General features: G+C 43.7%; 1 protein-coding gene across 1 annotated transcript in view; it reads left to right on the top strand.

The window, feature by feature from the left end:
- The first annotated feature begins 19,077 nt into the window (after positions 1 to 19,077).
- GMPR (guanosine monophosphate reductase) overlaps positions 19,078 to 25,849 on the top strand; it is a 42,331-nt gene continuing 35,559 nt past the window's right edge. The window contains exons 1-3 of the mRNA XM_080339561.1: positions 19,078 to 19,178; positions 24,058 to 24,177; positions 24,863 to 24,946. Of these exons, the coding sequence (XP_080195687.1) occupies positions 19,092 to 19,178; positions 24,058 to 24,177; positions 24,863 to 24,946 (291 nt within the window). The 5' untranslated portion in view covers positions 19,078 to 19,091. The remainder of the gene's footprint in view (positions 19,179 to 24,057; positions 24,178 to 24,862; positions 24,947 to 25,849) is intronic.

Genomic DNA, 25,849 nt, shown 5'->3' with positions numbered 1-25,849 from the left:
AGATATGTTCTTTGTTTTTCATTGTTTATTCCTGCTGAGAGATGCTCTTTGCCCACAAACTGCTGGACCAAGACTGAATGTTAATCAGTATGTCACACCCTGTTGGTCCTCAGCCCAAGTCAAGTCACTGCAGTCTGTAACTCATGTGTGAGAGTCAGTCCGAAGATGGAGCAGTATTTGCCTGAACATCACCATCAAGAACTTAGAGAACTGAAGCTGAGACAGAAAGAACCCATGGACAATGACTTGGAGAGAGGCCCGAGGAGAAGCATTATGTTGCACTGTTTCTCCGATACGGGGTGGCTCCTGCTAACAATGGCTGTTGTGTGGACTTTGGCTGCTCCTCCAGCCAAACCAGCCCCCACCCCCTGAAAGCTATTGTTATGAGGGACTCTTCGACCCAGAAACAATAGCCACTGTCCAGAAGAATGTGTTCTCACCTGCTGCCTCAGTTACACGTGTCCCTCACCTGTTCCCTCAAACGATGGTAAATGAAAAGGAGCATGCCCAGAAGCTCACCAAGGGTCCTGAGATCACCCAATGGACCAGAGAAAGACCCATGAATGCTGAACACATAAGCGTTGGCAAAAAAAAGCGTGAATCTTTTGACCCTGCACAGTACGAGCCTGGGCTGTGAAAACAATGGGAACGGAACAAGGGGGTGTGAAGAAGCATAAAAGGTGACTCCAGAATGGACACCATGGAAGATCTTCCCACCAGAGGATCTCGGACCACGACGGAGGACCGGCCAGACTCCACGGGACCTGGAGACCAGGGGGATGCTTCTGGAACTGGACTGGTGATAAATGCAACCTCATTTTCTCATATTTTCCTTTACTTTTCCCCATTACTTTCCCCTTTCTCTTTCTTACTCTCTCTCTCTATTGCATGCTGCTTTACGGGGAAATGAATAAAGTAACACTGCTTGATTGAATTATAACCCATTGGCTTTTGGTCGCCTTAATTTTGCACTCTGAGATCAAGTTAAAAGAACCATCACGAGTCCATCGCTGAACTGATCGTGACACTCGTGCCAGCACATTTTTTTTAGCTTTATGGTGTGAGAACCTCAGGTTTTAAAACAGCTCACAGTATATTCAGAGATAACACTAAAGAAATATTGCAGTGTGGTCAAATTTACATGCTACACACTGTTGTCTTCTAGGAAAGTATTGTTCAACTGGATAAAAGTGAGTTGTGTCAGCTGCTGATGCTGTTGTTCACAGCATAAGGAAAGAGTACTGTTTTCATACGTATTGCCACTATCTTCAAATGTGTGTAGTGGGACAACCCTTCGTATTTTCAAGCTCATGGATTCCTTCTCATGTCCGACATAAGGCTAGACTGGGGTGTATACCAGAATTTCCTCTCTGCTGTGTACCTTGCTTTGGAATCTGCTGCTTATTTTGAGCAGTGTCTTCCCACTGGTTCTTTGTGCCCCTACATATACACCTCCTGTCTCCTGACTCAGACTGAAATTGCCTTATTATCTTATTTTATTCTGCATTTGTTCAGTGGGGTGCCAGGGATGGGATCTTTAGACCCAGAATCATTGTTAGCTTTGCAATAGTAAAGCTGGGGTGTCCAGCACACCAAGAAGATGGGGAGGGGATGGGGAATGCATCGCACTGACTGCACCATGTGCCATGGAAGTACAAAGCTCTCCTTGGGCAGTGCTTGCTGGGGAAGGGGGAGCGCAGGATAGTTACAGTCCTTTCAGCTTGCCTGCTTAAATTTGCTCCCTTAAGAATGATTCATGCTGACCTAGAAAATGTAACAGGAATGGATAAGTCGGTTACCAGGTTACTGCTGTGCCTTGCAAAATCATGGCAAGCTCTTTCCTAAGGGATGAACTTTCACTTCCTGCTCCAAGTGACACTGTCCTCTGCAAGCACAGGGTAACTGTGGTTTAAGTGGATTTAGTCACAGCACAGTTGAAACTGCCTATAGGGCGGAAAGGACAGTAACATCTGTGGAAATAAAAAGACCTTTCTGCATAAAATTCAAAGAAAGATTTCTGAAAGAGCTGAGACTACATCTCTCCATCTGAGCATTGAAGAAAAGTCACAGTGGGCTCTCAACACCTCCAGAAACCTCTGCAAACATGTTGCCAAATCTACAAACAAAGTTTTAACATGTTGTGTTGAACAGAACAGCACAATTTTATCTTTGAAGACAGAGGAAATGTGTTGGGCCTCATGGCAGTGATTACTACTGACTTTAGTATCAGATTGTCACCAGTGTAGAATGCTCTGCCTGTATTCCCAGGCAAGCTGAAACAATACCTAGGAGTACTGTGAAGCTTGACCATTACAAAGTGGTGATAACTCTGAGACTCAAAAAGGACATTACTAATCTATAATCTGCTGCTTGGTCCACTGCCGGAACTCCTCACCTTTCATCCTATATCCATAATTTTCTAGGGGTTTGTGTTATTCTGGTTCAAAAGCACTGTAGTATAGCAGAAATGGAAAATATGAGAACTAGCAAAAAAAAAAAAAAAAAAGAGAGAAGAATTTTTGATCTCACATAAGTAGCACTAAAGCTGCAACACTGGATGTATTTTTTCTCTCCATACTTAAATCAATTCTAAAGAGGGATTTTCTAACTAATCTGCATTTGTTACAGAACTTGGAGGATTTCTACCATTGTGCTACAGACCTAGGAGATCACGTGGCAGAGGTTAGGCTTCCCTCCCTACAGAGTATACCAGTTCTTTGTTGTGATGGTGATAGAAAAAAAAAAGAACAAAAAAGGCTGAACACAGGCCAAGAAGGGCTATTCACCCTGGGGTTGCAGAGAGTCATTTGTGGCACAGGTTTATTTGCCTTTATTCAGTTAACTTGTGTTAGCAAAAAAATTGCGAGGTCTGCAAGAGGTGGAGTAGCATCCAATTAAGTGACTAACCCTGCTATTAGTTGGACAAAACAAACACTTTTCATCTGAAATGGCATGTATGTCTCCAGTGAGCCTGGAGAGATGGGAGGAGCTGAGCTTTAAGGGTGTAACACTTCTGTTTTCAGGGTTGTTGAGTACAAAAATGATAGAAATAATCTGTGTGTGGGAAATGTGGCAGTAAGGCATTGTACATGTGAGCTCAAACTCTGGATTTTTAAAATTATTTGGGTTTTTTCTGGTGCTACTAAAAAATAGCATTACACATCCTGAGATCCTATTGGGGGAAGCGGGAGGCGAGGGGGAAACACTGGAAAAAGTGTAGCTAGAAAAGATATTTCACAAAACTACGGGAAGTTTTTTCTCAACACTATTGTTTTGGTTGTGACACAGAAGTTCGGCTTATAAAGCAACCTGCTATCTTGTTCACTAGAGCATTTCTTAGTGCTTTGGACAGTGTCTGTACAATGATTTGAGAGCTGATTTAGCAGGAGTAGGTACACTGAGTCCTGTAAACAGCACACTTTCCATCATTGCTGGCAGTGTTCCAGCTGTATTCAAAGCATTCATGCCATGGTTAAGAAAAACTGTAACTGGAATATCTGCAGGTGAACTGACCTGTGGCATGCTTGGCCTTGCATATCCCTCAACCTGTGTCCAGCTCACACATAAGAACTTGGTCCTGCATGTGTGATCAGGCTCTTCCCTTGCAGAATGCATGCTTGCATGCAAATGGCACAGATGAGAGGTAAATCCAGTCATATCCAGAGGGTCACACTTGCATTTCCCAGCACAGCCTGTATATCACTTGAAAAGTTGTTGTCCTTTACTAAGAAACAGGCGTCATACATGTCGTCTGTGCTAAAAGACATCTCGGTTAATACTGGCACACAAACTCTGGGCTTTGCAGATGCTCAGCACGTCTGGAAACCAGCCACTTTCTTTTGGTGCTTGCATACAACTGCCTTAGGGGTCTCATTTCAGAAATGCCATTTGCAAATTTTGTTCTAAATATTTTATCATGTCTATTCCCCTCAGAAGGAGCAGTGCAGATTAAATACAAAATGCTTGTAGACTCCTCAGATAAGATGCACTGCTGACACAAAATGTATTGTTAATTATGATTAATTATTATTATTCTGCTGGCTGACAGGCATCTGACTGACAGATACTTCCTAATCCCTATTCTCTCCCCAGATATTCTTCCTAATTAGTGTCCTCTAGAACCTTGTAATCACATGCCTTGAAAATGAACTTTATGTTGTTCAGCCAAAGAGATTATAGTAGATTGGGTCACGGGCAGTCTAGATAAAAAGAAACAGAGAAAAATTACATGATGTAAATTGTTATTTTCTCTTGCAGGAAAGACAGAACTCCGCAGTGCTCTGAGCAGCGCTGATGACACAAAGCAAGCAGCGGAGACCTACGATGCAAGAGTAAAGCTGCCCTCTGCAGGTATCCTTTGTCACAAGCAATAAGTCACATCACAGCATTCAAAGGGTGTAATGAAGTGGTGGAGAGATATGGGGAATAGCTTCCTACTATGTTGCTAACAGGTTATCTTAACCAGGAAAACAACAACAAGAACAACAACAACACATGACCAACTTAAAAAGGACCAAAAGAGACTCTGGAAGATGTGGCATCTGCATTTCCCAGTGGGAATCTCTCCATACATTGAAGTGCTGGCACCAACACAAAGCCAAATGCAGGGACTGGCTCCCGGCCTGCCCAGCCTGTGATGTGAGGTGGGTGTCTGGCTCCAACCCCTCCGAGCCACATGAGCTCTGTGCCCATGAGCAGGGGTCTGTAGGCTGCTGGCAGTGGGCAGAGAGCCAGAGCCACAGGGAGCTTTGCTGCAAGGGCTCATTCCCTTTGCATCCCAGTACAAGGCGCTGATGAAAGGAGTGGGGGGACTGACACACAGAGGGCATTTCTTGAATGGTTTGAAAGTGGCTTTTGCCCCTTCCAGCTTGTGAATCCCCCAGGGTGGCAATGGCTCAGTTGCTCCTGACTGAAGAGGTGATGCTCAGTCTCCCTCAACTCAGAGGAGACTGAGCTTTTGCTAAAGACTAAGAGCAATTTGCAGTTCCCTGGCTGAGGAAAACACTGTGTACTGTACTCTGACAGCCAGTAAGTCCTTCCCACTCACTGATGCCCTACTTTCCAACCTGTCTAATACCACCTAACTCATCTAATATTTGCAACCACTTCTGAACCCTTCTGCAATCCTTCTAGCACACCCATAGTTTGCAGACATGCTGCAATGTGTGTTTCTCAAATGCACTTATGCCTCCACTTGCTCCAGTGCTTGTGTCTTTCATACTGAAGCTCTGGCCCAGCCATTCATGTCGGCACACATGGAAGAAGATCAAGGGATAAATAAAAGTTCTTTTACTGGATTATCTTTCAAGTTGAGCAGCACTTTGAATGCAGTCATCACGCAGAGGCACAGGCAGAGTGACTTTTTCAATGAAAGGGTCTGGGGAAGCATGGAGGAAGAAGGAGAGGAGGAAAAAAGCTGGGGGTAACTTACACCAGTTGGATGAATTTTGTAGCCAAACGTGAAATCTGAGCCTGCGAAACACAGACTGGCACAAAGGTGTGGCCAAGTAAGGACTGGACTTGTTGTGGCCATGCTGCATGTAGGCCTGCTCTTTACCAGCAAATCTTACAAGCTCAATGTCACCAGCAACAACGCCCACCTGCCAAAACCCTTGAAGCTAAAGTTGTGGCATCACTGACTTGTTAGAAGCTGTGCTGTCCCAGAAGTGGACAAATGGATGTCAATCATTGCCCATTTGATGCCTCTGCATTATGTAAGAGACTGTCGTGTCAGCTCTTGGTAGCTTTCCCTACTGTGTGCTTACTAAATCGCTGTGAAAGGCTCAGATGTTCATTCCTGCATGCTTTTAGGTCCACAGGTCTTTAACAATGAAGATATTTTCCAGGTCTTGCATAATAAGGCATGTAGTCTATTTGCGTGTGTACATCACAGAACAACAGAATGACTAAGGTTGGAAAGGACCTCTGGAAGTCATCTGGTCCAACCCGCCTGCAACAAAGCAGGTTGCCCAGGACCAAGTCCAGATGGCTTTTAAATGTCTTAGCCTTCTCTTTGATGTTCCCATCCAGATGCTTAGGCACTAGAAGCAGCAATGTCTCTCTCAAGTTCCCACTTCTCCTGAATGTCACCTCTTCATAAACATGCACTAGTGTAGTGTGTCACAAATGTGGCACACACTCCCTCAACCAAGAAGAGACTTCATGCAGAATTTTCAGCACTGCTGTATTTCCCTTAAGAGACAGAGCACAAAAGATGATATAGTTAGAAAACAAGCAGCATGCCAGATCTCCACTGGTCTTTCTCATCAGAGTCAGCTCTAATAACAGCTCTGAGGCTGTAGACCTGTGTGACCCAAACAGAATAGCACCTACTCTATTAAGTATGAGGACTTCTACAAGATGATTTTTTTGCTCGATAAGCACTCTCTGATAAACCTGTCCTGAGGAAGAAGCCAGCTTGTTGGCCTGAAAGAAAACACCTCAAGTAGCTCCCCTGTTAGGGCAGTCTGGTGTCTCCAGCATCTGAGATTCCAGTGTAACATGGGAGAAAAACAGAAGCAGATATCCAAAACAGAGTCCAGTTCAACCAGTGGTTACGCATAAAGAGCCCCCGGTATAAAACTGAATTTATAAACTGTACGTAAATAGCTTCCCCATATCATTCCATAGGCACAGATTTTGTAGGGAAGCTAAATAGCTGGCACTCCTCCCAGCACTACCTGGTACATGATGTGTAGCCTGCGCCGTGTAATGAAGAAATGACATGCAGCCATGCACTCCCTACCTCTTAAGCCCTCCTCGCCCATGCTAAATAAAACACCAGACTGATATCCAGCCAGGCTGGAGGGCTGATGGTGGTCATCAGTGTGGCCATCATGGTGCACAGGGAGAGAGCACATACTGCACATTCAGAAGTGCTGGTTCTGATCACTCAGCCTAGCTGCAGAACTTAGCAAGAATTGAAGACACATTTGCAAGTAAGAGGAGACAAAATTCTAGACAAGCTATAATTGGCAAACCTGAGTGAGAACAAGGAGTGACGTAAGATCTCCTTCACCTGATTAAGTGATGCCTGGAAATGTTTCAACAATGCAGTAGGAATTTTCAAGTAGAAGCCATATATACCTGTCGAGAATGTTTCATGACAAAAAGTAATGCCAAGATTTCTGATCTGCCTGCTACTGAAATAAAATTTGCCTCATTCAAAGGCACTTGAACAATTATAAATATAAGATCTACATCCTCCAGAAGAAGAGGTTCAGCCTGAATTTCCCAGGAACTGGAGTTCCACTCTGTCCTTTGAATATCTACCAGTTCCTAATAATTTCCTCAGTTTGTAGGCTTCCTGCAGTAGGAGTGTTTGTGATGTATAGTTTTCATATGTATATACTCTGTGTACGTCTAAGTCCCTATTGTCTTCTAAAACACAAATTTAAACCCACATCATGCTCCAGCATCAGAGGCATATAAGGGAAGAAAGCTCCATCTGTCACATGGACAAGCTGGACAAGGTTTTGGATGTATTTTCCCTCCAGCCAAGTCCACCACCACACATTCCATCATATCCTGCAATGCTATTATGAGCTACCGTTGAGCAGAGAATTTAGTGACAAGCCCCCTCCTGGAAGGGGCTGTTGCATGAGATGGCCCATTGGGAGCCAGGGGCAGCTGAGCTTTGAGTGTGCCACAGCATTTTCCCTGCCCTCTGGCTTGCACTGTTCACGGTATCAGGGGCATGGTGCTCCTCTCCAGTATGGCAAGTGGAATCTGCATCCTCCCTTCAAAAACGTTCGGTACACAACCCATCATCCCTCCATTACACTTCTCCTCTGCCACCCAATTCAGGTTCCAAGTCCATTGGATCAGCTGTTTCACTTGAGCCAGTGAATTTAAACCTAGGTATTACCTTTTTTTTTCATAATCTAGGGTGACCAGGATGACAAAGAAGCTGTGGCCTCCATAGTGTTGTCATTCAAGAGAGAATTAACATTGTATGCTGTTCCTCCCTTCCACCTCAGAGCTGTGTGCAACCCTGCTCAGCTGAGATTCAGAAATGGACTCAGACTCCTTTCTATTAAATAAGAAAATTACCATCAACATTTTATCACATTCTTTGCCTCAGACTCCCTGTTAGTAACCAATGAAAAAAAGAGAGAGTGTGTGGGGGGGGTGGTGTCTTAACACTGCAGCAGCAGAAATCAGCTTTCATAATGACATATGATGGCCCAGTAATTGATACAATCTCTCAACACATACACTCTTGTCATGGCAATTAGATCTGTAGTCTAAGCATTTCTGGACTTTTTGCCAGGAAATAATTGGGAAATTAATGAAAGCAAATTAATTATTTGTTTCCATGGTTTCTGACGTAATAATACAGCTGTTCTTTATCAGCATAATTCACTATTAATGTCTCCCATAGCTCAGCTCAGATTTATGCCCATGTTCTTTGCATGACACATTTCTGTTCTGATTAAATATCAAGTGGTTTTTAAATATCAAAATGGTTCTGCATTTCCGATATCTGTTCTGGGCTGTGGCAAAAGGAAAACAAGAACTCCTTTTGATCATACACATATGAGTTTTATGTGATGACACCATCTTTGGCTCCTGCAGAAGTAGTCCCAGTTTACACTTGCATGAGGGCAAGCTAGATTCTATGCCATGGACTATACCAGACTTCTCTACCATGGCCCAAATGTAGGCTTAGGAAAGTAATCGGGAGTAAAGAAAGATGTCTTTTTGCCAAGTTGGGCACCAGACACAGTAATTCGAGTAGATCAATTTCAAAGATCAGAATGTTTATAGCCATTTATTTATTCCTGTCTTTTCCTCCACATGACAGTGTAGCCCCACACATCTCATTTAACAAATTCCAAAAGACTTGTTTGCCTGGCTCCAAAGCGACACTGCAGCTCATCGATTTTCTTGACAAGTTCTCGCTCTGGTGAACAATATATTACCACCTGACAGCGGTATGTCAGGATGAAAAGAAGTAGCCTGCAGTTGAATGCAAGAGGGTCCACAAACACGGAGTCAAAAATAATTGAGCTAAAATAATGAGAATTGAAAAAGGGGGAGTGCAAGGAAATGCCCCATCATGTTCTGCATTTCCCATCAGAGCTCTGTAAGGGCCAGCTGTGCTGCCTTGGGTGGGGACCACGGCAGCACATGAAAAAGCACAGTGAGTGGCGATGTGGCTACAGCCCAGAGTCAGTCGCCTGCTCAGCCCTATTTGCTGTGGGACTCGTTGCAGCTCCAACACAGTGGGGCCAAGTAAGGGGATTGCAGGGAAAGCAAGGGGCTGCTGGCCTTGTAGCTTAATGAGGCTAATTATTCCCTTTCCCACTGAGCTGAGCAGAAGGGCTCAGAAAAGCAATTGTGTTTTTCCTCTTTCTTTCTGGGAAGAGAATGAGGGTAGTAGCTTAGATAGCTGGGAGAAGCTGATTATTGCTTTCCTCACAGAACTCTGCCTGAAGAGGAAGCGCCGTTGCCGTCTAAACACAGTGGAAGGAAGAAAAACAGACACAAGACTCAGAATTCCAAAGAAATACCCTTATGCTGGTCCTTTCTGCTCAGGATACAGGAACAGCACAGGCTGTACTGCAGGTGAACGGACATGGCAAATGGGAAATGGGATCTGAATCAGATCCAGAGAATTAGACCAAAGCAAGGAAACTCCAGGGAAATTTTAAGAGAAGCTATTGATGATGGTAAGAATAAAGAGGCATTTGGTAGTAGGAGAGACAATTGTGTGCCTGGAGAATAGCCATCCTTTTGTAGGGACCGAGCTCACAGAACAGCGATTATGACTGTGCCTGAAGCAAACATTCAAGTATTACTGAGATGTTTGACAATTTAGTCAGAGGAACTCAAGATGAAAGCAAAACCTATTAGCACTGTGTGTGTTGTGGAAAAAAGGGAATGAATGGTATCTTATATTTATATCACACCTTTCATCCTGAAGGATCCAAAAGCACTCTGCAAGCCATGAATGGAAGTGACTTTTGCCTTTGCTGAAATATGGACAGCAGGGGTGAAACATGCCAACTCTTTTAACGTCAGAAACCGGCACTGCTGCACAGCAGCTCAGGAAAAGGGGAGAGATGGGTAGGTGCAAATCAAAATGCAAAATAATAATTTGCTAGGCAAGCATGTGGAATAACAGACCAAAAATATGCAATATTTTCAGAAGTCTTGATTATACTAATGCAAAAAGACTGTAATCAGGATCCATGCCTGACTGACTCTGGGTGCTCAACACACATTGTGACAAATAATGTTCTTGCTCCACAGAGTTTCCCAGCAAAGGCACTACATACAAGCCTAAAATTTAAATAAAGAAGTGGTCTTGAATTTAGCCCCTTGTTCTCCTCCCAGAACAAAATCACTTAAATGCGTTCGAACTTTCCTGACAGATTGTATTTCACTTTAGCTTATCCCTGGATATATATTTTTAAAAATATATGTGTTCACAGGAAGGGAAGAAAACGTAAAGAGGATCTGCTTTCTTCCTGAAAAAGAGGAGGGCAATTAATTACATCAGTTTCATGTCATATTTGTCCTATTTGACTACTGAAATATCATGGACACTGAAACTGCGTGTTAGACACAAGCCAATAGCTACAGATGTGCAACTACTGTGGTCTCACATGCTAATAATCTTCAGGTTTTGAACAGCCTTTCAAAACTAGTGCATATTTTACAAGCTGGGGCATTGAATTTTCCCTTCCCATTTTATCATAATGATATATGAGGATATTTAGCAAGGTTTTATTTGCTGTGGGAGAAGCAGAATTTTCTAGGTCATTTTAAGAATAACTTTAGGCAGTGAGGAATTACGGGTAAAAAAGGCATAGTGGTGACAACTGAGTTGATGTTAATCATAATCCCTATGTAGGTGTCTTTATGAAAAAGTGTGTGACAGCTGATAAATGCAGCAGCTTTTATCTACATCCCATTACACTCTTAAGATGCAGTAAAGGACCAAGCCAATCTTGTTTTCTATTTCCCCATGATAAGATGCAAATTAACACAAGTTTTGCAGAAGCAAAACTCCTTGGCCAAAGCGTACAAGATATTTAAAGTCATGGGAAATGTAATTTTAAACACAAAAGACATAAAACCCTCATACTTATTAAGATTAAAACTGGAAAATTCCACTTTTATTTATTAACTGCAATGATTAAAGAAAGTGCTTAATACAGTTCTAACATTTTGTAATACCAACAACATGGGGGTTTTTTGCCTGTAGATGGTGCAGTTGGGCAGCAAAGTTACTAGGTTTTTCTTTAAATAAAGATTAAATTGGGTTTGAAAGCTAGTCATTACCAGATGTTCATAGTTTAAAAACATTTTTGCAGTTTAAAATTTGTAGCAAGATTTCCACCCAACAGAAAAATGTCAAGAGAAGCCCAGAAAATAAAGAAAATGCTATCTGGTTACGTAATTAAAAAAAAAATAAAAATAAAAAAAATTAATGATGTGCTTTTCATTTCTTTCATATAGCAATGCCAGCGTGCTTATTCACACAGGCTTTGGGCACCACACCAAAAGAAACAATTACCAGGGTTAAAAGAGGCAACATCCTGACCCTTCTCCATAAGCAAGAAATGGACTTTCAGGATTTTAGTCTGTCTTATGCCCGAGGCACTGACCAAATCAATGATGTTAAGCACAGGAGAACTGCCTTATTTTTTTTTTCCCCTGTGTTAACCACTTTAATCCTTAGCAACACAAACTCAGGGATAAACCCACAACTCAGTAATTCCACAAGAAATATGTTAACATGAAAGAAACAGCATGTTGATACAGGTACATTAAAAAAAAAAAGACAATGAACTAAAAAATAAAGAGTCAAATAGCAATATTAGTATTTGCACCGCCCCAGCAGTGCTGTGGCTTCTCTACTGCATACTGAAAATCAGCTGTTGGCAAGAAAAACATTTGTGCAAAATTGCTTCTTGAACCCAGTATTATCCTCTCTTTGCATGCGTAGGTTGAACTGACAATTGATTCTTGTGAGTTTCCAGGCTAGAAATGATGGATCAAGTTCAGGTGCAAGCTTGCATCCAAGTTTGAACGCAAACACTGTGGGGAGAAGGGGGTATCGTCTGACCTGGTAGAGTCTGGTTTGTCACGTGGTGAAATTCTCATGCACTGTCATGTCATTCAGTGATTTGCTGACAAAAAATCATCAGATGGTATGCAGGCAATTCCAGAAGTTCATTTTTGCTGAGTCCTTCTTGGCCCAAATACTTCTGCAATGATGCACTATTGCATTTATTTCTTTATCTGGAAATATAAATCCTTATTTATCACTTATATTGCTGTTTGGTCTAGTAACTTTTGGACAATCCTGGTAAATCAGTTTATGCCCCATCAAGACAAAAGACTTCTACCCCCTCTAATCTGAGATGAGGAGGCCAAGTAGCCAGGCTGTCTAATGATTTTAGAGGACAATGGATGCAAGAACATGGGCGTGCATGAGGCTCCAGGGCCAAAGCAAGATTCAGAAGGAGGAATACGAGAGGCCTTAGAAATGCCCACCCCTCCCAAAAGGAGTCCAAGGAGCCACGATTGCCACATCAAGGAACTTCTTCAGAGATGCAGGGAAAAAGAATATATAGGGTCAATAGTCAGAGAGCCCCCTCCCCTACTGGGCTTTGTGGTGTTGTGGATAACCACATAGGGTGAGGCTAGGAAGAAGCTAATGAAGTGACTTCGTGGGCCTGCAGGCAACGTGTATACAACACATGGAGAAAACTTCATGGGAGCAGAGGAGAAGCTTGGACATAGAGTATGACATGAGGTTCTGCCATGCTGAACACACCCTAAGATGATAGTTGGGAACTCCTTCTTGGTTTCAATACCAGCCCTAAAAATGACCCTCTGTATGACATTGGCCATGACGGTTTACAACTCAAGGCCAAATTTCACCATGTTTTGGTGGTAACAAATCCTAATTATGCTAATGGCAGTGAGTCCACTGTATTTGCTGCCTGAAGTCAATTTGCTATAAATGCCAAATCAATGCAGGCTATGGCACTTTGCCACTTGTCTCTGATTAGTTTACTCCACAGTCTATTTCTTTCTACAGTGGTATGAAGTAGGGACAACTCCTCTGAAGTCAGTAGAATTTTACGGCAATAAAGCCAGTGTGAGATCATAATCAGAGTTCTGATGTATAACTTGGATAGGATTTCGCTTCATCCCTGAATTTGTCTTTCCATGCCTTTCTCTTACATAAATGAGCTTTAACAATGCTTATGACCATCAAATAAACTATTACCGGAATTTTTAAAGCCCTTTGAGATCTTTCAAAGGAAGATACTATGTAGTGACAACATAATGTACAGAACCACTGAATCACAGAGTAGTTGAGGTTTGTAGGGACCTCTCAAGATCATGCAGTCCAACTCCTGCTCAGCCAAGGCAGGTTGCCCAGGACCATGTCCAGTTGGGTTTTGAACATCTCCAAGAGCAGAGACTCTACAATCTCTTTGGGCAATCTGTGTCAGTATTCCACCGCCCTCACAGGAAAAAAAGTGTTTTCTTACATTCAGGTGGAATTTACTGTGTTTCAGTTCGCACCCGTTGCCTCTCATCTTGCCAGTGGGCACCACTAAGGAGAGGCTGGCTCTGTAAACAAAGCTCTGTAGCAGCACCAGAAAGCCTGTTACATCATGTGAGGTGGTTTACAATTTCCACTGAAAGAATGTCACTTTCTTTTACAGACTCAGATATAATTTACAGAAATATCAGTTCACAGTGGATATATACAACAGGTTTTGTCCCATTTAGATAAAACCTACAGATCTTTTTCATAACAGTGAAGCCCTATAGTAAACTGAACTGGACTAGTGCATGGCCACATGCTCTACCATGCAACGGTCCGTACTCTTTAATTAGTATCACACTCCCTTGGACAACCTGGTGAGCTAGCATTCCACCATGTCGTCTGAACGCAGTTCAGGGAACAGCACCAGACTGTTTCCAATATGCAGCATGAGTGAAACCCCTTGAAGCTCGCATATGGCATCTAAATGGATGCCACGTGTGAGTAACACTCTGTCCCTTGCTTTGCAGGGACAGAGTTTGGGCTTGGTCCATTTTATTCATCAGCACAAACAGACTCTAAACATGTTTCATAAGGCAAGGAAGGTCAGAGTCCATTAATTATTAATTGCTGTGATTGCTTCTAATTGTTATAGCGCTTGAAATCTGCTGAAATCAAATGGGAATGGATACTGTCACTCCTAAGTAAATTGTACCTTCAATGAGAAGTTGTACTACTGAATTCAGTGTGGGCCTGGGATTCAGCTTGTGATTAGTTGTCTACCCTAAGACCTTTGAATTTCATGAAAATACAGCATACGAGTCTCTTCGCCTCATAACAAGTGATCTTCATGCATGTGGCTGAAGTCTGTTTGGCACAGCTGTGTAAGTCAGGGGTGTTAGCCCCACTCCTCCCATTTCTGGTGTTTGTCAAGGCCAGCGAAAGTCCTAGTGTAGATGCCGTAATATTAGTGATAGTTCAGAGAAACCCCATTATCTCCACAACCAAAAGAAATCTTCTGCCTGCATTTGCAGGGTTTGCTGAGTTAGCTCTCTTGATCCATCTACTGGGAAATGCTATTCAGTGTAGACAAGACCCAACCTTAAACAGAATCATGAAAGTGATTTAAATTTCTCATAAGGAAAATAAGGCTCTTTTCCCAAATGTACTACTTCTGCTTAACAGTGAAAGATCTTCGTCACACATGTCCTGCAGCATGTTGTTCTTTCCAGTTAAGGGATTTTGCTGGGAAGTTGTGACACACAGTTTGCAGGAGCACTTGCCAGCTGAGCAATGCTTTCACTACTGCTCACCACACTCCTCAAACACGCATGCTAATTATGTTACAGGCTGTCTGTATGGAGCTATACGAGGCTATAGTATTTTCCTAGGAACCACAGTAAGGCAGTCAGCATGTGCCTTCAGTTGTGTCAGCTGTGCATCTGCTGTGACCATCTCATTACTGGCTTCTGTTGAAAAATAATGACAACCTCATTACACATTCACGCTAGAGGTGTTTCTGGTGCTCAGAAGTGCTCATACTTTAAGATTATCACTGAACACCTTTATCAGTACCAAGGACTTGGTGAGGAAAGTGTTCTTCTTTAAATTAGAAGAAAACTGAGCATGGATAAAAAGGTATGTTTTTAATGCCATTTACAATTAACCTGCTACACCACAAATGGCTGACCTCCCACTTGACTTCATGTCACTGATCACAACCCTTTGATTCTAGAAGTTCAGTCAGTTTTCAATCTGCTTCATTGTCCTTTTAGCTAGTCTGCACTTCATCAGTTTTCTATGAAGATGTTATTGGGACTCTGTCAAAAGCCTTGCCAAAGTAAAAATAAACAACTTCCATTGCTCTCCCCTCATCCACCAAACCAGTCATTTCATTGTGGAAGGTAATCAGGTTAGCAGAGCATGATTTTGTCTTCGTAAATTCATGCCAAGTACCTTCAATCACCTTCTTGTCCTTCATGCATTTGGAAATGGTTTTGGGGATTATTTGCTCCATCATCTTCCCAGACGTTAAAGTGAGGTTGACTGGCCTTTAGTTGCCTAGATCCTTCCTCCTTCTTGCTCTTCTCAAAGACAGGACTGACATTTGCTTTTTCTGGTCCTCAGAAACAAGCTCCCCATGCCCCCATGGGTCTCAGAGGCTTGGGATTCCTGAGGCAAATCTCAAAAGAGAAGACCAAAGTGAAGAAGTCAATGAGTACCTCAGCCTCTTCCATGTCCCTTGTTACCAGGTCCCATATGTGACCTAATTTCTATTATTAAATACAAGAGCATATACTATTACAGTAACAGAATAAAAACCACAAGGACAACAATATCTCTTAGATAATCATAGGCTGATAGATATTGCTTCTTGAGACATGGTAGTAACTATTTGCATTATTATGATCACTTCTCCCTCTTGTCAGAAACACCAAGTTCAGAAAAATATCAGAAGTCCTAAGAAGTTACACTGGCATTGGTCTTTTCAGCTACACTGGCTGATAAGTTCTCTTCTGAGTGCGTAGTTCTATCTGCTGTTAAGTACACATATAAAACAATGAAACAGAGAAAAGAACAGTTCTGAAGGAAAGTAACTGAAATAATTTACATATGCTAATTTCAGAAAAATTAGTGATTGCACTTACAGGATAAATACTAGGCACAGAGCCTGGCTGAACAACCCTTTCTTCCATAACACAAAAGGATAATATGGCATCACTGCAGCTGTAAAGGGGAATAGCAAAGATACATAATGAGGTGATCTTTATTTCTGGCATTCTTCTGATGCCAGTACTTCAGAATGGACACTAAAAAAGACAGAGGTGGCTCAGCAAGAAACTGTAACTTCAATTACAGAAAACAGATCTTGAAGTAAGAAACTAGAGGATTTTGTAAATTTTCAAGATTACCAGAGTTGAACTGAGAGACTGGACTAGTCTGTTGGTACATGTACACAGGGAAAATATTGCATATTAGCAGATACTGTAATTCACAGAAAAATAGCATGGTGAGCTCTGTGAGTGGAAACTAAAATTAAAATACTGGAAATGGGAAACATAGCATTAGGCATGGATGTTCTGGGGCTCACAAGTATCACTAGTGGAAACTAAAATTAAAATACTGGAAATGGGAAACACAGCATCAGGCATGGATGTTCCGGGGCTCACAAGTATCACTGCTAGCCTCCAACTCCTACTCCCCATGACAGTGCTGACTTTTTGAATTCAAAGTGCAGTGCAGTAGCTTCTTCCTTTTTTCTCAGCATCACATGCCTGCCACGAGGGCAAAGAGAAGACATCGTGCCAGGCACAGACAGAAGGCATTTATTTTTGCTTCATTCTCAGTTCTCTGCTACAGGCATGCCACTTTCACAGGACCCATTCTCATCAGTACTTTCTGCTTCTGAGCAAAATGTTAATTATTACTGAACAGTAAACAGCGGGAGATGCGGCTATCTGTCTGAAGAATAAATTTTAATAGTTCTATTACACTGTTGAATCAAGTAGAGAAACCACCAAGTGAATTGCCTCTGGTACGCATATGAGACTCATTACAAAGGGTCCTGTTTCATCTGAATATTTCTGTGGGAAATACCCACAGTGGCAAGGATCTCCTGGAACATCATCTGGAGTTGTGAAGCCTCAAAGCTCCTGGAAACGAGGCTCAAGGCCTCTCAACCTGGACATTCAAAACTGCAAGCACTCAAATGCCCTGCCTGCTGTGTAAAAACTGGGCCTCACACTCAGTCATACTGAATTATCTGGGACACTTGGGCAAAGAGATGTCTAAGAGCTCTGCTGAAGGCAGGGTGTTGGCCAGATGTGTGCAGCTTTCAGATAAAGAGAACACTACCTCATCCTGCAATGTGTTTGAGGAAGGGAAGCCAGCCATGATCCTCCAGTGCTTCAACTTCCAGTCACTGACAAGGCTTAGCTCATCTGTCTTCCAAAGAAGTCCAAATCTAACAACCCACTGACTTCATAATTAAACAGACTTTAAGGCTCAAATCTCCTGTGAAAGTCACCTTATATGATATATGATAGTCCTGTACTGATCACTATGCCAGCAGATGTAGATGGACCCAGCATGCATAATTCTGTTGTTACAGGAGGTTTGCAACTGCATGTTGAACAGCAGTTAGCCATTGAAAATGTATCATATGAAGTCACAAATCAGGCTTGTCTTTGCTATGGAGGGAAAAAAAAATAAAAAAGAGAAGCTCCCTGTTGCTTCTTTACATATACTAAAATAGGAAATTATTATGCAGAGCAGCTCCAGGTGGCTGGTACTGTGATTGCTCTCCTGTGACCAACCAGCTGCACATTTCTGACCATTTCTAATGCTGAAAACACACACTAGCCCTTTGCTCTGCATTCAGATGGAGAACCAGCTCAGAGGGTCCCAGGAGGCTGACAACACTCAGTTTTACTGTGGGATGATGGGCAGGGAGGAGGCCAAGTATGGGCTCAGAGCTGAGCACCCCAGAAAGTCAGATTTCCACCAGAGCGCAGTGATACCAAAGGCTAGTGCTTTATAAGGAAGGAAGCATGACGTTTTAGGCCATGCCGCATCCACTTGAAAAACGTTGGTGAGCATACAATCATAGAATCATTTTGGTTGGAAGAGACACCTAAGATCATTAAGTCCAACCATAACCTAACTCTAGCACTAAACCATGTCCCTAAGAACCTCGTCTATGTGTCTTTTAAACACCTCCAGGGATGGTGACTCCACACCTTCCCTGGGCAGCCTGTTCCAATGCCTGACAACCCTTTCTGTGAAGAAATGCTTACCAATATCCAATCTAAACCTCCCCTGGGGCAACCTGAGGACATTTCCTCTTGTCCTATCACTTGTTATTTGGGAGAAGAGACCAACACCCTCCATGCTACAACCTCCTTTCAGGTAGTTGTAGACAGCGATCAGGTCTCCCCTCAGCCTCCTTTTCTCCAGGCTGAACAGCCCCAGTTCCCTCAGCTGCTCCTCATCACACTTGTGCACCGCCAGCGCCGGGCAGCCGTTGGTCCGCAACCGCCAGCCGGGGCAGTGGAAGGGCGGGCGGGGGGCCGCGCAAGATGTCAGCTCAGCACCTCAGCGGCCGCCTGGCAGCGGCGAGCTCTCACATGCTGCAGCGGCGCCCGGCTCGGTCACATGGAGGCGCCATTTCCTCTGCCCTTGCTTTGACCTTAAGGCCGCTGCGCCGCCGGCGGTGCCGTTGCCGTGCCCGGCGCGGGCAGGTGCGGGAGGCCGCAGCGTCCCTGTTTCCCACCGCTCTCCCGCCACACACAGAGCGTCCAGCCTGGCGCAGAAACGGGGGTGGCTACGGCGGGAGAAAGGGCAGAGGGCAGCCAACTGCACGGCTAAAAACAACCCTCTCCTAATAAAGCGATGGGGCCCGGGCCGCCCCGCGCCCTATAAATAAGCTCCGTGCGCAGCCCGCAGGCTTTGGCCGGCGCGGCTCTGCAGGCGGCGCGGTGCAGCGGAGCGCAGAGAGCGCAGCGGGGCCGCCACTGTCGCCGCCGCCGCCGCCAGGAGAGCCCGGGCCCCCGCACCCCGTCGCCCCAGCAAGATGCCCCGGGTAGACGCAGACCTCAAACTGGACTTTAAAGATGTCCTGCTCAGACCTAAAAGAAGCAGCCTCAAAAGCAGATCAGAGGTGGGGGCACTGGAACCCAGCATGCTTTTTCTCTACTCTCAGCGCCTAACTTCCCTAACCCTGCCTCCCTCCTTGCTTTATTTTTATTCCCCAGTCTAACGTAGCAATGCCCTCCCCGACCGAAACGCCCTTTGCGTGGCGGGGCGGGGGGGAGATGCCGCTGCTTCTGGGAGAAGGGGGCCGGGGTTAGGGAGCGTGCGGCGTGTCCCCCTCCCTCGGCGAGACGAGCCCCGACCCCGGCGGAGCAGGGGGTGGAGGGCGCTGCAAGCTGATGCTCCGCCGTCCTCCCCCGCTCCTCAGCAAAAATGAAAAAAAAGGGGGGCAGGGAGGGAAAATGTTTTCTAACAGATGCCTCTGCGGATTTCTGCGGCGCTGAGCGGGGTGGGGGGGGTGAACTCCGTTCTTTTTGGGTGGGGGGGGGCTGCCGGCAGTAGGGGCAGCGATGAGCCGACAGCTCTGCCAAGGGGCAAGCGGGTGTCCGGTGCCGCAGCCTGGCCCGGCAAAAGCCGGCTGTGTGGACCGGCCGGCATTTTCACCCTCAGCCTCGGGGGTTGTGGGCGGTGCTGTTAGCGAGTAACTGACATGCTCTTTTTAAAAAAAACAGTACTAATAAAATAATTTAAAAACCAAAACAAGCAGAAAAACCAGCTGGTGAAGATGCTGGGGAGCACTTCCCATGGCAGAGAGTGCCCCGGGCTGGGATCCCATTCCGGTGGAAACCTGGGTTGGTGGGGCGCGTTTCACCCTCACTGATGTCTGCCCCTGCGACCTGCTGCTGTGTGACCTGTGCCGGCAGAGCCCAGCCATCCGCCTGTCGCCCGGGCTGCCCAGGGCTGCCCAGGGCTCCGTGTCCCTTGTTGGCCCAGGGCCACTGTTAGCTGAGATAGTAGTTACTTCTCAGCAGGGATTAGGAAAAACCCCAGGAAATCCTGTGAGGATTGCCTCTACAGAAAAGATGGCTGCCTCTGGGCTGAAGGTGCCTTCTCGTTTACCTCACATAACCTCAAGGTTAACAAAGGATTTAGTTTGACTAATAAAGGAATTACATTGTGCTGAGGGATGGAAAGAGGATTAAGCTTTTCTCCAGGGGAAGTGAAGTTGTGAGAGACTGAGACAAATCAAGTGAGGTAGAAAGACAAGACTGGGAAGGGAAACTAGGTGGCCGTGTTTACTACAGGGCCATGGCCAGGGATTTTGTGGGCAACAACCAGGCAAAATTTTTTGCTCTTATGAAGGTGTTCCCCTCAGTAGAAAGGTAATCTCAGGCTAGTCATTTTTAACTTACAAAGAACGGTGTCCAGGCTGAGCAATTCCTCATTGTGTGCAGTTACTGCTCAGAAGGTCTGTAGGCCCTTTCCGGCCATTTGCTTGGGGACCTATGGTCCCTCTTCAAAATACACTGTGCTGGCCTGGCAAACAGGTGGAGCTGTGCTCCGGTGAGTGACACATGGCTCCTTGAAGTGCAGCGTTTTGTATATTTAGCTTAGTGCAGGCTGTGGAAAGAAGGGCTGTTGGGAAGGGAAAATGATAGGAGGAACACGAGCCGATATGGCAGGGTTGTAACGGGTGGCTATGATGAACTGTTAAAAACATTTCACATGAGAAAAAGTGCATGTCATGAGGGGGCTCAGTGGAAACCAGTGAAGGTTAAGAAATTGGACACCATCACTGAGGCTGTAGCAACAGGAATAAACAGTGTCTGTGCGAGCCAGATCTGAAATGGACAGCCCCAGCCTGCTTCAAAACAAGAATATAAATAAATAGTTCTGGCAAAGGAACAGAGGCAGCATACTACAGAGCCTGTTACCCAGCAAGCTGCTGCTTTGAAGCTTATATCAGCAAGCGTCTGCTTCTCTGGTGTGAATGCCTCCTTTTGCGCAAGGATAGCTTTTTATGTAGTAACTGGGATTAAGTCAGCTTCTTAGGAGGCACTTTGGAATGTTTGCAGCTCTTCGTGTAGGTCTGCTATGTTAGCACTTGGTTTTGATTCCTTGCACTGTCTTCATTTTCCACAATTGCTTTCTCTTTTTGAAAAGATATCATAAAATGTGAAGCTTGAATTCAGGTGTCAAAACTGATTGAAGCAATGATTGGAGTGGGAGCAGCATTGTCCATCTGTGAGGTCTTAGTACCCACATAGCCTGCTATTCTTGCCTTTGCTGGACTTGTCTCTCCAGGCTGTCCCTTTTATGTTCACCAGACAAGCACCCTGTAGGAAGTCCAGACATTAATTTAAATTTGCAAATTCAAATAAGTCCAGGGACCTTTAACACAACAGTCCCAGTCTATGTCCTAGTACTTTCATCTGTGGAAAGTCTAGGTAGGAGTTAAAAAATCCATTTAATGATTTTCTTTCTAAAGAAACTTTTACTATTGTTGAGTGATGGTGAGCAACCCTAGAGTCAGAAGTTATTTTCTTATAATGCACAGAACAGTAAGCTGTAAATTATCTGGTACCGCTCAGGAAAGAGACAAAGAGATGGTCAGAAGTGCTACTAGAGGAACTAAGGAAAACCGTTTAGCTTTGCTAACTTGGTATGTTCATCTTGAGTACTCACCCCGGTGATCCCTTCACAAGAACAGCATAATATGCTAGAACAGGTACAGAGAGTGGTAGCCAGGATGATCAGCAGTATTGACTGGTTTCCACATGAGGAGAAAACTAAGTGTACTAGGACTATTCAGTATGGAGAAGAAACAGCTTTGGAGGATAGGCTAGAAGTCTGTGAAGTGAGGACTGGAATGGGAAAGGTGAAACTGAGAAGTGGCTGTTGATTTTTCTCTTACACAATAAGAATCAGGAAGCACAGAATGTAATTATCAGGCAAAGGTCATAGTTTTCATGTAATGTATAATTAGTCTTTGGAATTTATTGCTATGGGATATTGAAGAGGCTGAAGGTGTGAAGGGTTAAAAAAATTACAAGGTGAATTCTTTGTCTATGAGTGGCTATTTACCAGAATGGATCAGAGAAGACCTTTGTCTTCAAAGCATCAGCTTCTTAGGACCTGGGAAGGTAGACTAGGGAAAGAATCTTTCAAAACTTGCTTCGTTCTTATGTTACTTTCCCAGACATCTGGTTCTACTGGCCAGAACAAGAACAAGAGATTGTGGTTTCACTGTGAAGCAGCTGTGCTTTTCCAGCAATACAGTTACCGGAGAACTAGGGCACCACATAAACATGTCCAACCCAGTGTGCCATTTCTTACAGAGCAAAAGCCTTATTAGGGGAAGCCCTGCAATTATCCCTCATAAATGTATACCTCATAAATGCCTTCCATTACAGTATTATCAGTTGTGTGGATAATTGCATGAGATCCATCTGCCTGACTGGCTAAAGGAAGTCATATGTGAGAAATTATGGGAAGTAGAGGTGAGAATCACTGAAAGAGTAATGACCTTGTGTTCCCTGCGTAGTTTTGCATCTTGCCTCAGTCTTCTTAAACATACTGTTCTTCTCTTCGTCTTTCTTAAGTTCATTTGAAAGAGACATTTTTCCTGTGGAAAACTGTAAGGCAGTGGTTCTGGTACATTGTCTGTATGTGATACTCTGTCCTTTTCCCCCTGGTTCTAGTTAATAAAAGTGAATAAAATACATTAAATTTTCATATTTATACCTACCTCCTTCATACAATTTTCTCATGTTATCTGCAGCTGAAATTCCCGTAAGAACATTATGTCATTAGTGATGGGTGGAGAATTAGGCCTCTCTGATAGTAAATGACAAGAAGGATGAGTCTTCGTTAAGATCTATCTTAGCTTGTTCCCCCAAGTGACCCTTCCTTTATACAAAATGAGAACCTGTTTCACAAAATACCACTGCGTCACCAAGTTCTTTCTCTTAACAGTAAACCCCCACCACATTAATCAATCAGAATGTAGCCTGCAATATGACGGTGCTCAAAGTATGTTGTAAATAAATAATCAAAGTTCTGTATTTTTTTATATTGCTTCCTTTCTGGTGATGGATTTCAGTTCAGGTCTATAAATGTTCCTGGACTAAGGCTGAAGTAAGGAGTAATGAAAACTGTGAAAGAGCCTTCATTTTCACTGTTAGTGAAGAGATGAACCTTTCAACAGTTGTGTGGATTTCTAGATTTTTTTTTCCCTTTTGCAAGATGCTAAGTAGACCAGTGGGAACTGATCTAAATTTGATATCACCTCTTGCAAATAATGTGAGGAGCAAAATGCCCGATGTTACCATGATCATTTGAGGATGCTGAGGAAGGAGTAACTTTGAACATGAAGGCTGACACAACTGTAAGAAATTAACTTAGAAACTAGCAGCATCATGGTTTAATAAGCAAGGGTATGATTGCTTATGTTGTATGGCAAGAGTACTGGTAACCATAGCCAAAGGTAAGAGCTGGATTTTGAGTATTATATTGTCATTTACATCAAAGATTGGCACGAAGCCCTCTATTCCCTGGAGACAGAGGGAGTTCCAGTTCTGACTTCTGCGGAATTAGGACTTCAACTTGGGTTTCTCAGGCAGCCAAACAAGCAGCTAAGGTTACTTCTGTGGAAAATAATCCACACTCCTCATTGCCTTTTCCTTTCCAACCACTTCTGCCTTGTTTGGTTTGCTTTTTAATTTTTATTTTTTAATATACATAATTTCTATTCTCTTTCTTGAGCGAAAATGCTCTTAAACACAAAAAACATTTATTTTACTTTTATATTTTCTTTCCTAGTTGTAAGGCAGAAGTTGTAACAAGGTAAATAAAGTGAGGTAATAGTGGAATGAAAGGAGGAAGAACAGGAAATGTGAGGAAAATTAAGGAACAGTGTGCAAGCCTGCTGTAACTGAAGTCAGTGGCAAAACTCTTGCTAGGCTATGATCAGTTACTTAAAAAGAATGTGTGCCTATTCATTGCAGGTTGACCTGACGCGTACCTTCACCTTCCGCAACTCCAAGCAGACGTACACGGGAATTCCCATTATAGTGGCAAACATGGACACTGTGGGGACGTTTGAAATGGCTGTGGTTATGGCAAAAGTAAGTCTTGATTCTTATTTCTGCAACAACTGGGGAGCCACTGGGTGACAGTGAGCAGCCTTTGTTAATTGTTAGCTATGTTTGTTAGAGACCAGGGGGACATGAGTTAAAAATGCAGAACAAGAGATTGTAGTTTCACTGTGAAGCAGCTGTGCTTTTCCGGCAATACAGTTACCGGAGCCAGGGCACCAGATATAAGATGGTTTCAGTGAAGATGCTTATTGAGAAGCTTCTGTCTTGGATGTAGCTCAGCTTCAGGTGGAGCATCTAGAGCTTAGTTTTTCAGGTGTATATTGTGCTTCCTACCAGAAAAAAACCAATTAGCTGACAACAGTTGTAAAAACATAGGTTACTGGATAAAGCTGCAGCAGTCAGGAGTTGCTAGTTAATTAGCCTCTGGTCTCAAATCTCTCCTTAATCTCTTGCAGTGCTTAAGCACATTCCAAATATTGACCATAACTTCATCAAACCGATCGGAAATCTGGTCCTGAAAGGTTGGCTAAGTATGCCAAGTTACCTTTGAATAGCCATTTGGAGTTGCCTGGCCTGTTATTCACTGTTACTGTTTCTTTCAAGTAGGATGAGCCTGTACTTAAAATGGGAATTTCTGGTAACTTGCTAGTCCACAGCTGAGGGGAATTATGACTAACTTGGACACTAATATCAGTTTTCTTATTTTTGCTAGCATGCAATGTTCACTGCAATTCACAAGCATTATTCTCTGGAAGAATGGAAACTGTTTGCTGCCAATCACCCAGAATGCCTTGAGGTACATTTTCATACTGTAAATTATTATGGTTTATTGCTTTGTTCTGAACTCACATACACTAGGATCTCTTGGGAATACTGTTGTCAAATGCGTTTTGGGGAATGAAGATATTTGCTGTGCTTAAATGCATCAAGGGAAGTGGCTTGTCCTTGTTTAAAATGAATAGCTGTGTGAGTCCGTTATGAAACTGCTTATATTAAGATGCAAAAAAGCAAAGTTAATATATGGCTGCAATAGAAGCAGAGAAGGACCCTGAACAAAGAAGGAAATACTTGGGAATAGCTTCTGTTGCTGTTAGGAGCTGTGATAGTGCTGGTGAGGGGGAAGCCCAAGACCACAAATGCCAGTAGCCTCAAGTAACCCAACCAGAGGTTGCCCCTGCACACCCCTGAGCTAGGCAGGGTCTTTGCTGTCAGGTGTGCTAGTGGATCCAGAGTCCGCAGGCGCATATGTATCCTTCGTTTACCTCCTTGTATTGGATCTCACTCTGTGCTACTACTAGCTGTGCTGCCTCAGTTGTTCACAGGGTCCTAGCCTAAGCCATTACAGAGAAACACCATTTACTAGATTTAAACATTGACTTAGATTCCAACTTTTTCATACGCAGATTTCTTCTATGTTCTTCTGGCATGCCCCTACACCAGGAGAAGCAGTATAAGAGTGTGCCTGGCTGTCTCCCCTCCTCCTTGGAGTTCAGTTCAGTTTTGAAATTTTTTCTGTATGGAAAAGACACACAGCTGTATTGCATCTTTACTTCTGGCACATTTTAGAATTATATTACAAAGACTATTGATTACAGGATTGTTTGAAAGCCAGCCTATCACTTAGGTTCATCAGGGTTGCTTATATGCCACTACAGGGTAGAAAATGGTCCCAGGAATATCCTGTGTCTGAACACTTTGG

The sequence above is a fragment of the Nesoenas mayeri genome (genome assembly GCF_963082525.1).
Source record: "Nesoenas mayeri genome assembly, chromosome: 2".
In the NCBI taxonomy this organism is placed as follows: Eukaryota; Metazoa; Chordata; class Aves; order Columbiformes; family Columbidae; genus Nesoenas; species Nesoenas mayeri.
This window is presented reverse-complemented; position numbering and strand designations above follow the sequence as displayed.